Source organism: Lagenorhynchus albirostris, chromosome 5 (assembly GCF_949774975.1).
Source record: "Lagenorhynchus albirostris chromosome 5, mLagAlb1.1, whole genome shotgun sequence".
Lineage (NCBI taxonomy): Eukaryota > Metazoa > Chordata > Mammalia > Artiodactyla > Delphinidae > Lagenorhynchus > Lagenorhynchus albirostris.
In genome coordinates this window covers 76,383,866-76,400,784 of record NC_083099.1, presented here as the reverse complement: position 1 = coordinate 76,400,784, position 16,919 = coordinate 76,383,866, and the positions used below count along the sequence as shown (strand labels likewise).

Genomic DNA, 16,919 nt, shown 5'->3' with positions numbered 1-16,919 from the left:
TTCAGAGACTTCCCTGGTGGTCCAGTGGGTAAGACTTTGTGCTCCCAATGCAGGGGGACCAGGCTTGATCCTTGGTCGGGGAACTAGGTCCCGCATGCATGCCACAACTAAGTTGCGGCATGCATGCCGCAACTAAGAGTTCGCATGCTGCAACTAAAAGATCCCACATGCCACAATGAAGATCCCATCTGCCTTAACTAAGACACGGCGCAGCCAAAATAAATAAATAAATAAATATTGTTTTTAAAAAGTCCATCATGTTCAAATATAATGACAAAAAACAAACACTTCTTTATTTAAAAAACCAAATTTCCAAAACTAAAACTTCTTTGTTAGCATTTATTAGTCTTTTACTTTTTAATGGTCTTAAATGTATTTGTGACAAAAATAAAGTGCCAAAGTTTTAAGAAACCATATGCTAACTTAGGATGTTATCTATATTTTCTTGGACCAATCAATGATTTTTTAAAATAGAGATATTGGCACTTTTTCTCTTAAAATAAATGTTTATATGTCTCACCAATAACACCAGCCTGTAGCACAGAGCATTCCACATAAAAACACAATGCCATTAAAAACCAAACAGGAATCCTGAAAGAGAAAAGAAACTCTAGTTTTAATATAGTAAATTGTACCCAGAGACTCCCTTCCCATTATCCTTTAGAATAACCAGAGTCCTTCCAACCTGCACCCTTAGCCCAGCAGAGTAAGAATAAACTCTTAATTGATAAATACTAAATTAAATATTATTTACAATACTTACAATATTTTCCTAGTTACACACAACCTTCTTCTCTTAGCAAATGTCACTTTCTTAAGATGACTTGTTTTTAAAAGTTCCAGTGTCAATATATTCCAATAATAAATTTACTATTCATACAATTTATTATTTCACACATAATATAAAACTTTAAAGAAATTTAAAATATATATTCAATGTAGCCAAGTTCTATTCTTAAAAACAACTTTTCTTCTGAGTTTACGTCTCCAGAAGACCAGTCCTCAAGGACTTCTGGAGTCTAGCAATGTTGGCATCCAGTGCTGCAAGGCCATTTTGGAAGTCTTGTTCATCACGAGAAGTGAACGTTGAAAAAGAAGTGCTCCAGTCAGAGGTTAAATCAGAATTTAAAAAGCTACCATCAGAGACTGCACTACTTTTCACTTGAATGCTGCTGTTCTGACAAGTGGAGGGGCCATGACACGCAGCCAATTCCTCTGGCTCCTCAGTGGCAGGAGGGATCTTGCGAATGGCTTCCTTTATTATCCTGAGGAGTTGCTTGTCCTCCATATCAGCTGTTCTGGAAAGTTTCTCAGGTGCAACTCCTTCCTCTTTGGAAGAGGAACAAACTCCAGGTGCACACAATTTATTTTCTTTTTCAGCAACAAGTCCACTGACCATCTGCGGTGGAGCAACACTGATCTGTAGCTGGAGGGATAATCTCTTAGATAGTGGTGATTTCTTTTTAGAAGTGCTTCTAGCAAACGGAATGTAAATTGTCTTATCCAAATTACACTCATCTTCTATTAAAGTTGTAATTTCACTCTCCTCATCAGAATCCTGTTTTGAAAGGGCAGGAATGATTCCAGGGGCTGCTGCTTCCACCATGTTCCTAGCATTAGTATGCTGAGGGCCTTCAGAGGGCAGAACATTTTCATAGGGTCTATCTGGCATTGTGTTTTCCTCATTGTTAATTGTAGAAAGTGGCTCTGAACGTGTAATAATAGTGTGAACTGGTTCTAACTTATTTAGATAGCTCATTATGGAAGTGTGAGCAGGGATTCGGTCATGTTGAGGTTGTTTTTCATAAATGTTCAGGAGTGATTTCGTAAGATTACTCCCAGACTTGCAACGAGCAGTGTCCATACTAAGATCTGAGAGAAGCTTTGCCATACTGGTCTGTAAAGTTCTGTTAAGAAGAATTTAGTACACTAATTATTTCTTTGTACCCATTTCTTACATTTATTTAAATATACCTCATCTTTAAAAGAAAGTATTTGAGGCAAGCACCTGGTTCTTAATACAGGAAAAAGCAACTAAAAGCACAAAATCACAGAATATGCTCTGGAAAGAGTAAATTAAAATAAGAAATGATAAAAGATCTTGGTCTGCATCAAATCGATTATTATTACATCTAAAAATAGAGGCTCAGAAAAATTTCTCTCTTAAGGTACAGAGATGCTTTATTTTTGAGCAACATTGCAAAATGGTAAATATATTACTCATTTGTTAGTGGATTCTGTTAGTAATTAAATTACTTTCCATTCAAAATATATATGCAAAGGACGCTGGAATAGTGCTGGGTAAAAAAAAGAGGATAGAGATAATTATCTAGTATAATTAGGTAGCAACAGCTAGGCTCCAGGAAAAGTGTGATATAAGGAAAACCACACAGGGTTTGAAGTCAGACAGAAATGGAATAATATCTTCACACTATCGCTAGCTGTGATCTTGGGCAAGTCACTCAACCTTCCTGAATCTCAAGTTCTTCAATTGCAAAATGAAGGTAACTACTTCAGAATTAGAGTGAACATTAAATAAGATAAAATAATAAAACATAAGGGTAAAGTGCCTAGCACAGTTTCAGGCTAAGTGGGTTTTTATTTCGTGGCAGCTTTTATTAGTAGTCCTATTAAAACCATTTTATACCAAGGCTTTAGTCTATTTGAATTGAATCATAATACACTCTTAAATACAGGTAAGAAAAAGAAACACACCAATTTTAAAAAAAGATACAAGGAACATCACCAGGTAATTTTAAAAGACTACAATTAGCCAATAAGTATGTTTTAAAAGTTCAACTCTTATCAGAGAAATTCAAAGTTTTTAAATGTGATTTTTTTTTGGCCTATCAAGCTAACATAGGAAAATAAGAATATCCATTGTTAGAGAAGCTTGGAGAAGCAGGTATTACTAGTGGGAGTGTACACTCTCTGAGCAGACCAGCAATATATCAGAAGCCTTAAAGATTTGTATATCCCACACCTTTTGACCCACCAAGTTGCACTTCTGGAACTTTATCCTACTGATATTCACCAAGAGGCTGTACCCAGAGATATATTTACAAAGATGTAATTTATAACAGAAAATAAATGGGGTTAATATCCTCAAATACTGTGGACTGATTTAGGTAAACTATGGTCTTACTGCATCACAGCCATCTATAGCCATGTTGTAAAGAATATTTATTGATAAGAAAATGTTTATTATACCAGGTTAAATTTAAAAGACAGACCTTAAGCAACACAATAACAATATTACTTTTGTAAAAACAGTTACACACATCCAAATAAAATACTAAAAGGAATCTTTATACGAAACCATTAGCAGTGATTATATCTTTGGATACAGAATGAGTGATTCTTTTCCTACAAAAGGAAAAAAATAGTTTTTTTCCAACCTGGCTTTCACTGTCATCTTAAATATGCTATGTTTTGAGTTCTGATTACCATTCAAATGGCAATGGCTCCAGCCACTTTTTCCTCATACCTCTTTCAAGAAGCTAATGAGCTACTATTAAAAGATTAAAAAATATGCTATAGAAATGTATATTTAAAGAAATGCTGTAATGAATAATGATCCACTAGTTAATTCAACAAGACTGCACACTGCGATTTTTATTTATTTTTAGTAAAGAAATCCTTATGTTGAAGTTCCTTTCCAGACTTAAAAATGTTATCTCTGCTGTGCACAAAATCTGCAATACAGAAAGGAAGGAAAGGACAATGTAATAAGAGTTTAATCTCTGGAAATTAATGACAATCACTAAGCTTCGCATGTGTAAACAAAATGTGACTCACCATTGTCTTTGAAATTAAATCTCTGTAAGTAAAAATAGGCCAAAATTTAAAAGGAAGCAATACAAGCACCTAGATAGCTACAAAGTAGTTATATTTGTGTTTCTATTATATGAGACTCAGCTAAACACACTGATTTTTAATGCTTGGAAAACCGGCACATTTTCATAATAAGAAATGTAAAGTTCTTTCTTGGCTATTTATAATAATTTAAATAACTATCAGCACTTGTAAGAGTGCTCTCAGAAGCTATTAGAAGAATATTTACTAATTATTTACTGAAAATATATTAATTTTCCTCACATTTTAATGGTTTTATAACATGTATTCTAGTAAAATCTTTAAAAAGTGATAAAGATGTATTTCAAAACTATTGAAGGGGGCTTCCCTGGTGGCGCAGTGGTTGAGAGTCCGCCTGCCGATGCAGGGGACACGGGTTCGTGCCCCGGTCCGGGAAGATCCCACATGCCGTGGAGCGGCTGGGCCTGTGAGCCATGGCCGCTGAGCCTGCGCGTCGGAGCCTGTGCTCAGAGAGGCCACAACAGTGAGAGGCCCGCGTACCACAAAACAAAACAAAACAAAAAACTATTGAAGGTTGAAGAAAGAAATGGTTTAGGAAATCTGTTTAGAACTTGTATGTGAAACTTCTAGTTCCATCATCCCTCCCCAGTAGTCTGAGAAAGGCATTAAAAAATTTTGTGAAATCTCTGAGACTATTTAACACACACACAAAAATATATACCTATCTGAGGTGCATGGCTATAGGGAAAAGATATGGGATAGATGAACATGAAGATTTATCTGTATTGTCAGATGTCATTGCTTTACTCTCTAACGTCAAAAGTAAAATTTAAATGGTCACAGTTAGCCCAGCTATAGGACTGGAGATGTTCCTAATTAATTGAATTACATAGGGTACCACCAAATATATCATAAATCACCAGTGTGGGTGAATTTTGACATCTGAGCTCCAAGAGCATTTTTTTTGTTGTTTTGCTCTTTAATTTAAAGGGCAAAACAAAAATTGCCATCAGTGGGTATATATACTTAGCATTTTGAAGCTAGTACTGAATCTTCAGAAAATGCAGTGGCAGAACTATAAGACACTGTGCTAAGCCTGCCTACTATGTTTCTATAATCATTTAGAGTCTAGTTAGTCTGACTAATAGCTGAAATAGTAGTCATGAGGCAGGATTTATGCTCAGCATAAAAAGAAAAGGTCCTTAACAACAATGGAAAAAAACTGACAGGAAAGTTCTTGAGTCTTAAGAAAAGGAGAACAAAATGTCTATATCTAACATTTTAGACACAGTCTTTTCTAAAAGCAGATAATATATAAGAATTAATGACCTTTCTCAGTTTCTATGTTAGGGTAAATGTTAAGGCTCCAATTGGCAAACGAATCCATTGTCGTTGCAAGGCTAAAGAGGGAATCTGAAGTCTTGGCTGAAGTCCAGCTCACGTCCCAACTGGGTGTGAAAGTCAGGTATGTGCCTTCATTTCTTTGGGCTTCCATTTATGCTAATTTCTAGAATAACTGTACTATTACTTACTCTGAAAACTGTTCTTACATTTTTGCTATCAATTTTCTTCACAAATGTACCACACGTTTATCCTTAAAAAAAGATGTTATTTCCCTTCATACATCATCAAAGAACTAGAATAGCTTTTTGCTTAACGATGTGGATATTTAGCAACTAAAATGATTAAATATTTCTTGTGTGTTTCACACTCATATATTTGGACCACAGTATACAATAAATGTTTGTTGAAGAAATGAATAAGCAAATGAACCCATCCATTTATCCATCTATCTCCCCGGGGAAAAAATGCTAAGGTTTACGTAGACTAGATTAGGCATGGAGTTGTCACCAGGAATAAACTGTTTTAGTTAAGACCATACCATATATGAGGGTGAAAGAAAACCTGCCTAGGAATTAAGAGATGTGAGTTCTAGTCCCAGCTCTGTTATTAACTCTCTATTAATATTTAACTTACATGGCCCTAGTTTCCCCAACCATGAAAATGCAGATATTTAAATCTTCCCTCCATAGATGAGGACAAATGAAATAATAAAGAGAGGACTTTGAAAAAAATCCAAGTGCTTTATAAAAAAAAGATAACATCAGCTTCTAATGTCATGCCCATAAAGGAGCTGGGTTTAGTAGTATGAAAAAGAAATTGAGGGAAGAAAACTCCCAGGGAGCTAGATCTTCTGCTTGGGGCCAACAACCATGCCCTTAGAATGAGGAGATGCTGCCAGTGACACCTAAGCAACCATTCATGGAACTTGACCATGTTACCTTGCTGTCCTGTTTCTCTTTTCCAAACTGACTATATACCATATGTACTTTAATACATATGTTAAAAAATATGTATTAAAAAAGTTATTTTTTAACTTAAAAAAAGTTTACTGATATATAATTTATAAACTATAAAATACGGCATTTTAAAGTGTACAACGTAGTGGGTTTTTTGTATATTCAGAGTTGTACAACCATAACCTCTACCTAGTTTCAGAACCCTCACAAGAAACTCTGCGCCCATTAGCAGTCACTGCCCATTCTTCCCCTCTTCTCCCAGCCCTTGCCAACTACTGATCTACGTTTTGTTTCCATGGGTTTGCCTATTCTGGACATTTCTTAGAAATAAAATCATATAATATGTGGCTTATTGTGATTGGCTTCTTTTACCATAAATATTTAAAAATAACAGAATTTTTACCCCAAATTACTCCTCAGAAAAAAGAAGACGCTTTTCTTTGGAGACCTTATAAAGACTTTCATAAGAAGGGACATTCTCCTAATTACTTCACTTTGAACAAGAGTGGTATAAACCAATTTTTAGAAACTCTGCCTAGAACCTAATTAATTAATTATAATACTACATGGATACAAGAAGTGTATTTTGTTTTTTTCACTGTTCAATAAAAGTTTGAGTGAAATTATTCTGTGAAAGATGAATGAGGAAAAAAAGTGATATTTCTATATTAATAATAGCTTTTATAAAGTCACTTCAAATATGTTTACAAAGCAAAATTAATATTATATATATTATTATTTATATATATAGTTCATCTATTTCCCTAAAAGTTTATAGTTCAAATTGGGAAAAAAAGCTTGTAATTCAAAATGGGTCTTCTCATTTGAAGTACGAAGAAGATTGTTTTCTATTCAGGATTGTTTTATGTTTAGAACTATGAATTTCCAGGATCATTCAAAGGCATGGTCAGATCTGATGATATTCAGGCCTAAAATAACTGACTACTCTAGGATTTAAAAAATTTGTTGAAAATCTAATTCTCGTGAACCATCTCAAGAGAAAACTGAACTTTATAAGTGCATATCATTTAAAAATTGAGTGAGGTGGTTTTATTTATTTAAGACATGTTAAGGAATAAAGGGATCTTAGAAGTTGCTGCCAACTCCCTCATTTTACTGATGAAATGAATGAGGCTCAAAGAGGCTAAATGACTTACCCAAGATCTTATGAATGAGGGCTTACGGTGCTAAGTGCTTTTCATGAATGATTTCTTAGTCCTCCTATCAACCCTAATCATGTCCCCACTTTACAGGTAAGGTTTAGAAAGGTTAACTATCTTGCTCAGAGTCATACAGCTAATACATGGTAGAGCTAGGATTCCACTCAGGTTTCTCTGGCTTCAGAGAGCTCTTAACCATTTTGCCAAATAAGTCTTTAGCTCCTCATCAGAGGCCTTTTCACATGGTTTAAAAAAGCAGTTAGCCATGTTTGGAATTTATCTTAACTGGAACAGAAGAAAACATCATTAGAAATTAGCAAAAACATTGAGAAAAGGGTAGGGGTAAGAAAGCAGGTCCAAAATTATTTTGAAGTTCATAAATACATCTAACAAAAGGCATAAGTTATTCAAATGATGTCAATATTACCTGGTTAATTCTCTTAGTCGAGTCACCTCAGCATCACGCTGACGTAATGTTATTCCCAAAATCTGATTTTCCTTTTCTGCAGCTTCTAACTTAAACCGGCAGCTTTTCACATTGACTAAAGCTTCCTCCAATTCTAAAACAACAGAAAAGTTTTAGTTTCCCTATTACTTTTTTTTTTTTTTTTTTTTTGCGGTACGCGGGCCTCTCACTGTTGTGGCCTCTCCCGCTGTGGAGCACAGGCTCCGGACGCACAGGCTCAGCGGCCATGGCTCATGGGCCCAGCCGCTCCGCGGCATGTGGGATCTTCCCGGACTGGGGCACGAACCCGTGTCCCCTGCATCGGCAGGCGGACTCTCAACCACTGCGCCACCAGGGAAGCCCCCTATTACTTTTTAAAAAGTGACCATAACTGTAGTTCAAACACATACCAATTTTCATTCTTGTTGTCTCAATGTCAAATTGCTGTTTATTTTCAAGTAAAGTTTGATCTTTCTCTTTAAATATACCAGCAAACTTTTTGTTTTCATCTTTCTGACTTTCTATCACTTTTAAAAGCTCTTCATTTTTACTCTGTAGTAATTCTTGGCTCTTTAGTGACTCCTGTAATTGATTTTGCAGTGACTTGTTCAATGATTGAAGAGAAAACACTGTAAGACAAAATCGATCAAATAATTATTACCCCAGATTAAAAACCACAAACCTGGAAAAGCTGTTTTTTTAAAAGAAAAGGCTTAGAATTTATTGATTTTGCTTAACAATTATATGCTTGAGCAGTTCTATGTAAATACTAAATGTATTTAAAAAAACTGATTGGCAGAAGTCATATCTTTCTTCTCCAATTGATATTTCAGGCATTAATTTTTTTACCTTTTTTAACAAAAAAATAATATATATACAAAGTAAAAAAAATTCATTTACCTTTTTTAACAAAAAAGTAATATATATACAAAGTAAAAAAAATTCAAACACCATGAAATACCAATGATACCAAATGAGTCTCAATGAAAAGTCTCCCTTCCCACCCCACCTCCACTCTCCCCCAAGAAGCAAGCAATATTAACTTTGATATCCTTCTGGAAAATACTTTTGCATATAACATATATTTAAGCATAAATGAATCATACTATACCCGTAGTTTCTAACCTTCCCTTTTCCCCCCTCCATAAGATTGTTATGTATCAGCACACAGACCTATCACATTCTTTCTAATGGCTATAAAATGGCACCTTTCATTTAACAGTTGCAGCCTTGAGTGAAGTGGAATCTGGGCATACAGTGGTGAACAACAGAGACATGGTTCCTGCTCTCATGGAGCTGATAGCAAACAAGTCATTATGAATAGTAATACACGCTCTCAAGGCAACAAGAAGGGAGATGGTAGAGAATAAAAAGAGATAGGCTGCTTAGAATGGCAACCACTGACCTCACTTTCCATCTTGGCCTCCTCTCTCCCACCCATCCCCATGGTTTATTCATAATGGAACCAGAGTGATCTTTTCCAAAATTACTCTGGTGAAGTTGAATGCGTTTATGAAGTGCATGTTCTGTTGGGTGCTCATATTTTTAAAATTTCTTTGTAAGAGATATTTTTATATATTAGAAAAATCAAGCCTTTGTCATATCACACAAAAAAAATTTCCCCATTTTGTTGATGCTTTTTGAATGTATTTATAATTTTGTTGTGCATAAAATGAAAAAGATTTCTGGGACATGCTTTATCAATCTTTCCTTTGTAGCATGTGAGTTTTTGTTGGGCTTAGGAAAAGTTCCTAAGAATACAAAAAAAGTTCTTATCTTCTCCTCTAGTACTATTAGTTTTTTTTTTTTTCTTTTCTTTTACTTTAAGCTCTGTGATCCATACGGACAACTTGGCAATATCTGTCAAAACTGCAACAGTATATATTATACCCTTTGACTCAGAAATTCTACGGCTATAATCTACAAAAACAGTCACACATGTGCACAAAGATATTTGTACAAGGATTTTCATTGCAGGATTATTTGTACTGGGAAAATGGGGAAAGTACCTAGATATCTATCGGCGGAGGACTTTAAATACATTATGACAGAACTACATAAACAGAATATCTACACAGTTCTTAAACAGAAAGAAACATATTTATATACTTTGATAGAGAAAAATGTCCACTACATATTAAGTGAATAAATACAAGCTGCAGGAGTATATACAGTGTAATCTCATTTTCACAAAAGAAGTACATATATAGTTCTATTAGTGCCCATCTGTTAGTAGATACGCAGTATTTATGAAATAAATCAATTGTATATGAACAGGAGATATGTGAAAGGAAATACAGTCTTTTTTAAAAAAAATAGAGGTATTGGGACTTCCCTGGTGGCGCAGTGGGTAAGAATCCGCCTGCCAATGCAGGAGACAGGGGTTTGAGCCCTGGTCTGGGAAGGTCCCACATGCCGCGGAGCAACTAAGCCCGTGTGCCACAACTACTGAGCCTGTGCTCTAGAGCCCCTGAGCCACAACTACTGAGCCCTCGTGCCACAACTACTGAAGCTTGCACTTCTCGAGCCCGTGCTCTGCAACAAGAGAAACCATCACAATGAGAAGCCCGCGCACCACAACGAAGAGTAGCCTCTGCTTGCCGCAACTAGAGAAAGCCTGTGAGCAGCAATGAAGACCCAATGCAGCCAAATATAAATAAATAAATTTTAAAAATAGGGGTATTATTGGGAATTCACAGCATGAATCTTTTATTTTTGTGTTTCTGCACTATTTTAAATTTTAATGAGTATTATTCTTACTTTTTTCATGTTGATTCTTAACAAAAAGTCCACTTAACACAAAGTAATTAAGAAAGTTCAATTCTTTATCAACATCTCCAGAGCCACAAAGAATTTACCATCAGTTCTTAAGTTCTTTTACCTACATTCAAGGTTGCATTCCAGAGAACCAGATGACTTTTGAGTTTTTTCTCGTTCTGTAAGTTGCTGGTTCAAAATTCTCAATTGCCTAAATGAAATAATGAAGAAACATGAATGCAAGAATCCCAAGCTCATTTAACAGTATACATTTGACAGCCTATTAAAGTAGACAACACAAATAGTGGCTAGAACAGCAGAACTCCATTTTATCCCCCAAATATAAGACAAAAACAAAATAAACAAAGCAACAAAACCACACTACTGCTATTATTAGAAGGCCTGAGATAATTTTTAAAAGATTGTCTGGGATAGCATAAAACCACCCCTCACTAGAAAAAGGTTAACTTATTTTTCCCCTTCCCTTTTTTGTTCCCTTTTCAGTGATTTCGTTGTTTGTTTCTATTTCTTTCATTTCTGTCTCCTCTTGCTATTTTCTTCTTCTGTCTTCCTTCCCAGGAAGTATTTTTATTACTGTAGTAATTATCTACTTTTTAAAAGATCTGTCATAACTACGAACCAGAATACCTACAGGGACCGACTGCTATCAGACATCTATCTGCTTGGCTTGTCATGCACTGTAAAAATTGGAAAACACAAATTTATGCTTCTACTAATTTATTAGATGTAAAAGTTAATGTCATTAAGTAAAGAGAATGCTAATAAGCAGCAACTCTTTCCCAAAATGAACTTCACAATATGTAGCTGCTTCACAAATAGGAACATACAAAAGGAAGTGTTTACTTCTAAGAAGTTAATAGTTAAAAAAATGTATCTCTGGTATCTTTCCAGAATTACTTACCTGGAAATAATCAAAACTAAAGTATTATTGTTACAAAATCTAAAATTATAGATCCTACCTCACATCATTTGTATGTATTAATTCAGAATGGATTAAAGAGCTAAACATAAAATATAAAAATGAACAAAACTTAACTATACAAGTTTTAGGTGGAAATCTACATAATCTTAAAAAGTGGGAAGGGCATTCCTAAGCAAGACTCAAAATCCAGCAACCACCAAGGAAAAAAACGACGGATTTAACTACATCAAAATATAACAGACAAAGGGTCTGTAACATTTAAGAACTCCTACAAATCAGGAAGAAGCGCAATAAAATGTGACAAACGATAAGAATGGGCAATTCACATAAGAAACAGAAATGGCCAATAAGCATATGAAAAATGCTCAGCTTCACTAATATGAAGAAATGCAAATTTAAAACAGGAGATATTTTATGGCCACAGGATTGACAAAAATGAAAGGAAATAACACTTTTTGTTGGTGACGGTATAGGGAAAGGGATTATTTCAATTGGTGGGAGTCTACTGGTGTAACCATTTTGGATGTCAATTTGGCATTATCCAACAAATGTAAAATGTTCACAATCTGTGACAAAATAATTCCAGCTCTAAGTTATCTAGCCTCAGAAATAGTTCTATATGTACAAAATCATCTATAATCTTGTAATATATATAAGGATGTTCTCAACAGCAGTATTTAATAGACGTTGGAAACAAAATACTACATAAATTATGATATATCCATACTATGAAATACTAATACACAGGTATTTAAAAAAAGAGACTGGCTTCCCTGGTGGCGCAGTGGTTAAGAATCCACCTGCCAATGCAGGGGACACGGGTTTGAGCCCTGGTCCGGGACGATCCCACATGCTGTGGAGCAACTAAGCCTGTGCGCCACAACTACTGAGCCTGTGCTCTAGAGCCTGCAAGCCACAACTACTGAGCCTGCATGCCACAACTATGGAAGCCCACATGCCTAGAGCCTGTACTCCGCAACAAGAGAAGCCACCGCAATGAGAAGCCTGTGCACCGCAACGAAGAGTAGCCCCCGCTCGCCGCAACTAGAGAAAGCCCACACACAGCAACGAAGACCCAACGCAGCCAAAAATAAAAATAAATAAATTTATTAAAAATAAATAAATAAAGAGACTGTCATGGAAAGATTTCCAAGAGACCTTATATAGTGAAAAAAACAAGCTACAGAACAATAGTATAACATGATTTCATTTTTGTTTTAATAAAATTCAGCTTTTCTGAAAAGGTTTCTCCTTTACAACAAAGAGGGCAGATTTAGAAAAGGCAGCATAGACTGGTAACCCATAACTCCAACTGGAGTGCTTCTTCCGATATTTTCCAGAAAAACAGCAGGTCCTTGTACACACCAAGTGTGTGACAGACGCTTTCCCTGACAATTCTGTATGTCCCTGGTCAGATTCTTCTCTCCTCTCCTCTTTTACAAGTTCATGGGCCTGAGCTGAGAAGCATAATAAAACTGCTCCCATATTTAGGAAAACATTCCCTCCAACCTAATTGTACCACTAGCTACTCTCTTCAATCTCATTCCCAGTTTTTGGGCCGGACTTTTAAAAAATGATTGTTCTATAAAAATGATACATGATAATAAATAAAAGTCTTTTAAAAATGGATAATGTTACACATGCTATTTAAAAGTATTATGTATTATATTTAAGTTTACTTTTCATAATGGAAAAGAATATGAAAAAGAATGTATATACATAACTGAATCACTTTGCTGTGCAGCAGAAACTGACACAACATTGTAAATCAACTATACCTCAGTAAAATAAATTTTTAAAAATTATTCGTAAACAGCCTAAAGGAAATAGGATATAAAAACATTGATTTTGGAATTTTTACTGTCAAGATTACTAACAGTCTATTCTGAGCCCATAATTTCAGTTGTTTTAGTTCTATGTATAGATTCAATGTTCATCTCTAATCTACTCCTTTACCTGAACTCAGCTCTTGGTTGACTAGACTTTGCCATTCAAGAATCTTTGTTTCAAAAGGAGGCCAAGGGTGCTATATTTCCTAAGTTTTCCCACACTTTAGAATATGACTATTACCTTTACACTAAAAGGATCACTGGACCACATATCTTCTTTTCCCTTAGAACTTTGTAAATGATGTTCTATAATCTTCTGACAATTAATATTGCTGTGAAAAGGCTGAGGCCAATCTGATATTTTTCTCCTTATGATTTGCTTTTTCTTTTGAGCGTCTGTAAAAGCTAAATTTTTTTGTCCTCAAGGTGTAGTAACTTCACCAGCATGTCTTGGTATTGATCGTTTTGCATAGTTTTTCTGAGAACTTCTATACCCTATTGATCTGCTGACACAGATCTTTAGATTAGTAAGTTTCCCTTTATTTATCTATCTTTTAATATTTAATCTATTCGTTCTCTTCTCTTTTGCAGGAACACTATGCCAATTTTGCATCTCTTTTGTTTCTCTTCCATGTATATCACATTCTTAAAAATAATTTTTAGATCAATCTTTTTCTATTTTTTTGGTATGATTTCTTGAAGCTTATCCACCACGCATTCAGTCATTTAACAAGTATTTATTAGAGTGAGTGCTAGGCACAATTCTCGGCACTAGAAATACAGCAGCAAACAAAAAAGACAAAAATTCAGCCTTCTCAAATTCATTGAGACAAAAAAGAGCATAGAGGTTATCAGGGGCTGGGGGCAAGGGAGAAGGGGAGTTACTTTTAGTGGGCACAGGGTTTATGTTGGGGATGAAAAAGTTTTACGTACAAACAGTGGTCATGGGTACACAGTATTGTGAATGCGTTTAATGCAACGTACACTTACAAGTAGTTAAAAAATAAATATTATGTCATATTTTACTGCAATAAAAATAAATTAATAAAAAATATTTAAGGGGTTTATAAAGAGAAATAAGATAAGGCTTACAGGAGACAGTGAACTATGAATTTAGTAGCAACTGAAACAGAAATATTTGGGGGGGGAAGCAAAACACAAAAACCAACAAAACAACAACAAAATTCAGCCTTCATATTGCTTAGCTTCTTTTTTATTTCTTTATTTTTTTTGCTGCATTAGGTCTTAGTTGCAGCACATGGGGTCTTCATTGAGGATCTTTCGTTGTGGTACACGGGGTCTTTGTTGTGGCGTGTGGGCTTCTCTCTAGTTGTGGTACGCGGGGTTTTCTCTCTAGTTGGGGCATGCAGGTTTTCTCTTTAGTTGTGATGTGCAGGCTCCAGGGAGTGTAGACTCTGTAGGTTGCGGCATGCGGGCTCTCTCGTTGAGGTGTGCGAGCTCAGTAGCTGTGGCACGGGGGCTTAGTTGCCCCGCAGTGTGTGGGATCTTAGTTCCCCAACTGGATCAAACCTGCGTCCCCAGCATTGGAAGGCAGATTCGTTACCACTGAACCACCAGGAAAGTCCCCTGCTTAGGTTCTAATGGAATACATTATCCCTGACTTGATGTTTGTTTGGTGTTAATTTATTTGTTTCTAACAGGGCTTTCATTTCTGTAATTTTTAGCTTTCTTATTTTTCCAAGGTCACCTAATCCAGTTTTCTTCTCCTCTTACTGTCTCTTCTTCTTTAAGCACTCTCTCTTTTCAATCTCTGTCTTCCTGCTTCTAAGAGAGACTCCAGTATATTTAATTTCCTTGAACCTATAGAATACTGTTTCAAGTTTTCCTGGGTTTTCTTCGGGTGAACTGCCTTGTGATGTTTATTCTTGACCTACCTTTGTCCCTTTTGTCAATTTGTTTATTTTGAATGTTATACAAACATCTCTCCCCTTCCGTAAATTCTTTCTTCCCAGCTTTTGTGGTATCGCTCTCTCCCAGTTTTCCTGATCCTTCTCTACTTGTTCCTTCTTGGGTTTCTTTCACAGGCTCCTCTTCCTGTGTTCTTTCCTTAAAAAGCTGTTGTTCCCCAGCAATTCCCCTTTGGCTTTGTTCACACTCTATACCTTCTTGGGTAATTTACCACTTACACGCTGAAAACAAATCACTTGCTTTTAATCATTATTGTCTCCAGTGTCTACACAGTGCCAGACCTGTAGTAACTGCTCAATAAAAATGTGGTCAGTGAATAACTCCCAAGTCTGTTTCTATCCTGGATCATACCATACATGTCTCCAGATGGTCTAAATGATACATCCAGCATATCTAATTCTTAACTCATTGGCTCTCCCATTACATTTTCTAACTAAAAATAAAGTGACAGATTGGTTCAAGATGGCAGAGTAGAACGATGTGCTCTCACCTCACCCCCTCTTGCAAGAGCACCGGAATCACAAATAACTGCTGAATAGCCATTGACAGGAAGACACTGGAACTCACCAAAAAAGATACCCCACAACCAAAGACAAAGGAGAAGCCATAATAACACGGTAGGAGGGGTGCAATCACAATACAATCAAATCCCATAACTGCTGGGTGGGTGACTCACAAACTGGAGAACACTTATACCACAGAAGTCCACCCACTGGAGTGAAGGTTCTAAGCCCCGTGTCAGGATTCCCAACATCAGGATCCAGCAATGGGAGGAGGAATTCCTAGAGAATCAGACTTTGCAGGCTAGTGGGATTTCATTGCAGGACTTTGACAGGACTGGGGGAAACAGAGACTCCACTCGTGGAGGGCACACACAAATTAGTGTGTGCATCAGGACCCAGGGGAAGGAGCAGTGACCCCAGAGGAGACTGAACCAGACCTACCTGCTAGTGTTGGAGGGTCTCCTGCAAGAGATGGGGGGCAGCTGTGGCTCACCAAGGGACAAGGACACTGGCAGCAGAAGTTCTGGGAAGCACTCCTTGGCATGAGCCCTCCCAGAGTCCACCATTAGCCCCACCAAAGAGCCCGGGTAGGCTCCAGTGTTGGGTCGCCTCAGGCCAAACAACCAACAGGGAGGTGACTCAGCCCCACCCATTAGCAGACAAGAGGATTAAAGTTTTACTTAGCTCTGCCTACCAGAGCAACAGCCAACTACCCACCACCAGTCCCTCCCATCAGGAAACTTGCACAAGCCTTTCAGATAGCCTCATCCACCAGAGGGCAGACAGCAGAAGCAAGAAGAACTACAATCCCGCAGCCTGTGGAACAGAAACCACATTCATAGAAAGATAGACAAGATGAAAAGACAGAGGGCTATGTACCAGATGAAAGAACAAGATAAAACCCCAGAAAAACAACTAAATGAAGTGGAGATAGGCAACCTTAACGAAAAAGAATTCAGAATAATAATAACGAAGATGATCCAGGACCACGGAAAAAGAATGGAGGCAAAGATTAAGAAGATGCAAGAAATGTTTAACAAAGACCTAGAAGAATTAAAGAACAAACAAACAGAGATGAACAATAAAATAACTGAAATGAAAACTACACTAGAAGGAATCAATAGCAGAATAACTGAGGCAGAAGAATGGATAAGTGACCTGCAAGACAGAATGGTGGAATTCACTGCCACAGAAGAGAACAAAGAAAAAAGAATGAAAAGAAATGAAGACTGCCTAA

The 16,919-nt window shown here is 36.4% G+C and overlaps 1 protein-coding gene across 3 annotated transcripts in view; it reads right to left on the bottom strand.

Annotated features, from left to right (window-relative positions):
* Positions 1–353: 353 nt before the first annotated feature.
* CCDC14 (coiled-coil domain containing 14) overlaps positions 354–16,919 on the bottom strand; it is a 44,630-nt gene continuing 28,064 nt past the window's right edge. For 2 of the 3 annotated variants that reach the window (XM_060149306.1, XM_060149308.1), the window contains exons 10-13: positions 10,607–10,689; positions 8,132–8,350; positions 7,704–7,836; positions 354–1,907 (exon numbers count right to left, since the gene is read on the bottom strand). In XM_060149306.1, the coding sequence (XP_060005289.1) occupies positions 980–1,907; positions 7,704–7,836; positions 8,132–8,350; positions 10,607–10,689 (1,363 nt within the window). In that variant the 3' untranslated portion in view covers positions 354–979. The remainder of the gene's footprint in view (positions 1,908–7,703; positions 7,837–8,131; positions 8,351–10,606; positions 10,690–16,919) is intronic. The other variant, XR_009540572.1, reaches the window with a different exon arrangement.